General features: G+C 45.8%; 1 protein-coding gene across 1 annotated transcript in view; it reads left to right on the top strand.

The window, feature by feature from the left end:
- Window positions 1-5,450, top strand: part of Fbp2 (fructose-bisphosphatase 2) — a 31,472-nt gene that overhangs the window by 5,346 nt on the left and 20,676 nt on the right. Inside the window, exons 3-4 of the mRNA XM_004643793.3 lie at window positions 784-876; window positions 4,747-4,887. Coding sequence (XP_004643850.1) covers window positions 784-876; window positions 4,747-4,887 — 234 coding nt within the window. The remainder of the gene's footprint in view (window positions 1-783; window positions 877-4,746; window positions 4,888-5,450) is intronic.

Below are 5,450 nucleotides of genomic sequence, written 5' to 3'. Positions count from 1 at the left end.
TCCTCCTCTTCTTCATGTAATCAAGGTCTCACTATGCCATTCAGGCTGGCCCTGCACCCACTTTGTAGCCCAGGCTGGCCTCAAATTCACGATTCTCCTGCCTCTGCCCCCCAGGTGCTGGGATTGCAGGCAGGAGCCACCACATGCAGCTGTGTCTGTGTTTCTTAATTCTAAAAAGGTCTCTTAATAAAAACTACCTCCCCCAACCAGTCTCTAGCCCCTTCCCCCGCCTGGGTTTTCTTTTAAGCATTTACTACACCCTATTCACGTGTATAGGGAGTCTCTTCACTAGACTCAGCTCTGTGAATCACCCTTAAATTGTGCAGACTGGGCTAGCACTTTCAGTTCTTCCACCTCAGCCTCTGAAATAGAAGATCTGGGATTATGGGCACTCACCACTGCCTGGATTTTTTTTTTTCACAGAGTTTCCTTCCACAGTGTGCAGTCCTGACCTATGATAGTCATGCTTTTTTAATTTTCTTCAGGGAAGGGTGTACAGGGTGTTCTGGGTCTCACTACTAGATTGGACTCCTAGCGATTCTCCTGTTTACAGCCTCCCAAGAGTTAGGATTACAGGCACACACCACCACACCTAGTCTCAATTGCCTACTGTGTCACCGTGCCCCAGGGGCAGGGCGGGACCTGCACTGCAAGCCTGGGGATCAAACCCCTGCCCCTTGCCCCTGCTTATAGTCACTTTAATCAGCTGAGCTATTTGGCCAGCCTGATAGTCATGCTAATGGGACTATACACTGATTGCTGGTTTTCTTCTCTGTGACACAGGGGAAATATGTGGTCTGCTTTGACCCACTGGATGGGTCCTCCAATATCGACTGCTTGGCCTCCATTGGAACCATATTTGCCATCTATAGGAAGGTGAGTGGGTGGAGCCTGGGCTGAGAACTGGCTCTGGGGTCCTACTGTCCTCCCACTAACCAGACATGGCACTGTAGGCTGACCAGGAACCCTTCTCTCACTGCTTGATTGAAAATTTCTCCCCTTATTTCCTGTCTTCTTGGCATGGCAAAGTGAATGTGTGGGTGGAATACAAATGTCAGATATGGTACCAGTTGAGTATTCCTATCTCAAATGCTTAGAACCAAGAGTGTCTCAGATTTCCAGTTTTAGACTATTTGCATATCTATAACAAGGTTTCTTGACAGTAGACCACAGAATTCATGTATGTTTTCGTATGCACCTTTACACATGGCCTGAATGTAACTTTATTTAACCTTTTTAGTGGGCCCAAGTGGTGACTATGACATGAGATCACGTGTGGAATTTGCCACACATGGCGTTACACTGACACTCAAAAAAGTTTCAGGTTTGGAGGATTTTAGCCTTCAGGGTTTGGATTAGGAATGTTTAACCTGTACCTGTTTAAGTTCTAGGTGCACCCTCCACTTATTTCTTGTGTGTCCCTTACTGTATTAGTTTTCTGTTGCTGCCCTAACATTTCACCATAAATTTAGAGGCTTAAAATAGCATCTACTAATTATCACACTTAGGAAAGTCAATAGTCAACCAGGCTTGGCTGGGTTTTATCTACTTAGGCTCCCAAAATCAAAACAAAAGAGGTTTGCTTCCAGCCTTGTTTAGGCTGCTGGCACAATTTAGTTCATTCTGTGGTAAAATCAAAGCCTTTGGGTTTTTTTGCTGACTGATGGCTGGTATCTTTTGCAGCTTCTAGGTACTGATTTGTGGCTTCTTCATTTCCAAAGCCTGGCTAAGGCTTTCTCTCCAACACCCCTCTCTACCTCTGCCTCCTCTCCCTTGCCTCCTGCCACAGGAAGTCATCTGTTTTTAGGGGCACTTTGGGTTAAAGTGGGTTAACTGAATGTGGAAAATCCAGGGTAATGTCCATTTTAAGTCCAAAACTCTAATGACATCTGTTTCACCACATAACATGATACATTCACAGATTCTGGATAATTGGAATATTTTTGTGGACCATTCTGCCTACCGGGCAAAGCTAACAACAGAGATCTTCCAGGTTGGGTTGTGACCATCCAACATGACCAGAAACTTCACAGCAGACAACCCAGCACAGGCTGCACCATTCTGCCGTGGCTTGGCTCAGAAATCAGCCCTGGCTGCAGTCAGGATGCCTGGGGTTTGCCCTTGGGTTCTCAGGCAGGAGACCCAGGACGCTTGGGAGTCTCGTGGACTGTCGAGACCTGGGGACTGTTCTAGAGCTCATTTCCAAAGATCACATGTTCCAGTAAACTCACAGTCAGACACATGGAGGAGCCCATATGTTCTGGACTCCAAATCCGACACTGATTACATGACTGTACACCTTCAAGTCTCTTATCCACAGAGGATATGTTCTAAGATACCCAACCCAGTATGTGCACCAAATTATTGGTAATGCCAAACCCAACATGTGCTAGGCACATTTTCCTACATAGCTATACCTATGATGAAACCTAATTTATAAATCAGGCACAGAGATGAATAACAATAAGTAATAATAAAATAGAACAATTATAGCAACATATGGAGGTAAAAGTCATGTGAATAGGGTTTGTTCCCTCATATTGTACTTGTTCCCATCCTTCTTGTGGTGGTGTGATGAGGACACTGAGGGCCATGAGGTGAGATAGAGTCGGATGTGGCACTGTGACATAGAATCAGGCCGTTGTTGACTTCCTGATATATCAGGAGGATTATCTGCTTTGGGTGATGCCTGCTCCTCCACATCATGGTATTTTCCCACCACTGATGGCCGTGGGGAACTGACCACGGAAAGCAAAACTGCAGAGCAAGGGAGATGACCCTAGCAAATGTTCCCTGTGTCCTACAGGGTGCTCCTTCTAGGATTAGGTGTGGCTGTGTGGCCTAATGTGTGATCTGTAGATATTCATATTGCTATAGATGTGTACGGCTAGTTGTTTTCTACAAGGGGAGGGGTAAACTTTGAGCATTAGGAGGAACCTGTCAAAAGCTTAGCAGAAAACACACCTGAGCAGAAACATGTGCATTAGCCCAAGCTCACTTTCAAGGATTAAAAAACAAAGGTGCAGAAGAGACCATTTCACTCCAGTCATGCCGACAGAATGTGACAGATCAGCCATACACGAGGAAATACCAGAGGATTTTGCTCTTGTGGTTAATAATTCTCTCTCTTTGTCCTCCCATCCCTTAGGAAGAAAAAAAAAGGAGACTTCTGCTGAGGGAGCAGACAGGATGATATACGACACTGTGGTGTCTGAGTGTTGAGGGTCAAGATTATATTTCAAGGTTAAGCAAGCTTGAGATGGGTGAGATTCACAGATTGTATCTAAAAGGAAAGAAGTAGATAGTGTAACATTTATGCAATTCTGAGAAGTCACGTAGTTGTATCTTGACAGGCTTTGAATATTGATTTTCTCATCTCGGCTGTTGACAGGCTTTGAATATTGATTTTTCCATCTCGGCCGCTACTCATGACTGTTGATCCAGAGTCAGGCTCCGTCCTCATCCCAGGCACTGCGCTCATGGCCTTGCTCAGCCTCAGCAGCCAGGATCACAGGCCACTCCCTGACTAACAGTGGAAGCACAGAGAAGATAAGAAACGTGGCTGTACTTAGTCACCAAATGGCCTTTAACTCCATCACTGTGACTCGTAATATCGTCCTAAGACCCATAGTTTTGAAAACAAAATGATATCATTATTCCCAGCATATATTCCTCACATTTGAATTTAGGTAAACTTTAACACACAGGTTTCCTTCTTGAATATTTGGTAAAACACAGGCTTTGAAAGCCAGTCCAAATAATCATGGCTTGTCTCTGATAAGATTCTTTTTTTTTTTTTTTTTGGGGAACCGGGGATTGAACTCAGGTCCTTGAGCTTGCCAGGCAAGTGCTTATTCCACTGAGCTATCTCCCCAGCCCCATCTGATAAGATTCTAAAAGCAGTCAGACAACAAGCACATGCTTGAAAGTATGTTGGGGGTCTTCAAAGACAACCCTGGGCATTTACATCACCATAACTGGAAATCAGGAGGTCAGAACACTGGGGCTAGAACATTCTAGTTTACATGGCATCAGAGTTGAGTCTACTGAGCCCTCTCCCCAGCCCCTTCCATAGGCTTTATGACATTGGGTGAAGCATTTCTTGCTCCAAGTTCTTCATTTGCACGATGGAGTGATGTTGCTGTCTACCTCTGAGGGCTGCACATCATCAGAGCTGAGCTTGGTGTCAGTACAGCCTGGTTCCTGACAATTAGAAAGGGTGTGGCTTAAGAATCTTAGAGCCCTGTCTTTGGCAGGATGCAGAAAAAATATACTTGGAAAACAAGAAGAAAGCAATCCATGCAAAGCCATTGCAATAACTCAGCTAGAACCCTCCACGAACATGCCAACTCATTTCTTCTGGATGCATTTGCTGCCATTTGAAATCATTACAAGCCAGGCCTATGGTGCCCAAGCACAGTGTGCCAATCACTGAAATGACAGTTTTGCAAAAGAGAGTTTATCCACCAGGTGGCCAAGCAGGTGAAGATTGCAGAGGTGGCATCAAATACACCTTCCTGGGGAAGGATGGGCTTTGGGAATATGTAAGAGCTGAGGCGTCAGGAAAGGCAGTTAACAGAGATCAGGTGAAGGAGAATAAGTAGAGAGGATTTATTCCGGTTTTCCCATTCTGGAAAGACACTTCCTTTGGTGGTCCCGGGAGAGCTGACGTCCAGGTCTCTGGCTAAGGCTCTCTCCAGCCAGGAAAGTAAGATGCCACATTTCTGTTTCTCTTTCCTCCTGCAGAACACAGAGGAAGAGCCTTCGGAAAAAGATGCCCTGCAGCCGGGTCGAAATATTGTGGCCGCAGGATATGCACTGTACGGCAGTGCAACCCTGGTGGCACTGTCCACGGGGCAAGGTGTGGACCTCTTCATGCTGGACCCGGTAGGTTCCAAGGACCGAGGGATCTGCCCTGGTGCCCACCATTGGCTTCTGGGTTTGAGTCCCTGTGACCTGAGATAATCTCCTGGTCATTCCTCGTTCTTGTTTCGGGAGCCAGAGTGCTCAATTTGCAGAGACAACATCAGCAATGAAAAGATTTTTTTTTTTTTTTTTAATTTTAGGGAAGGGTCTACAGGGTATTCAGAGTCTCATAACTAGATTGGATTTGTAGTGATCCGCCTATTTATAGCCTCCCAAGAGCTGGGATTACAGGCTCAGCCCACCACACAGTCTCAATCCGGGTCTCAGCATGCCCTGGGGTTGGGGAGATCGGACACCTCCCCTGACCCCCCACCCCCACCCGCACGCCTGCTTGCAGGAACTTTAATCCGCTGACCTATTTGGCTGGCCCTCATCAATGAAAAGATTAAAGACCTTTGTCCAAACAAGGGCATTTGGAGAGCAGCAGTTTTATCAACTCACCCTTGTCCTAATGAGTTTCTTTTCTTCTAAATAATCAAATTTATTTTAGTCAGGTGTGATGACCCTAGTCAGGAGGCTAATAC

This window comes from Octodon degus, unplaced genomic scaffold (genome assembly GCF_000260255.1).
Source record: "Octodon degus isolate 3935 unplaced genomic scaffold, OctDeg1.0 scaffold00184, whole genome shotgun sequence".
Classification (NCBI taxonomy): Eukaryota; Metazoa; Chordata; class Mammalia; order Rodentia; family Octodontidae; genus Octodon; species Octodon degus.
This window is presented reverse-complemented; position numbering and strand designations above follow the sequence as displayed.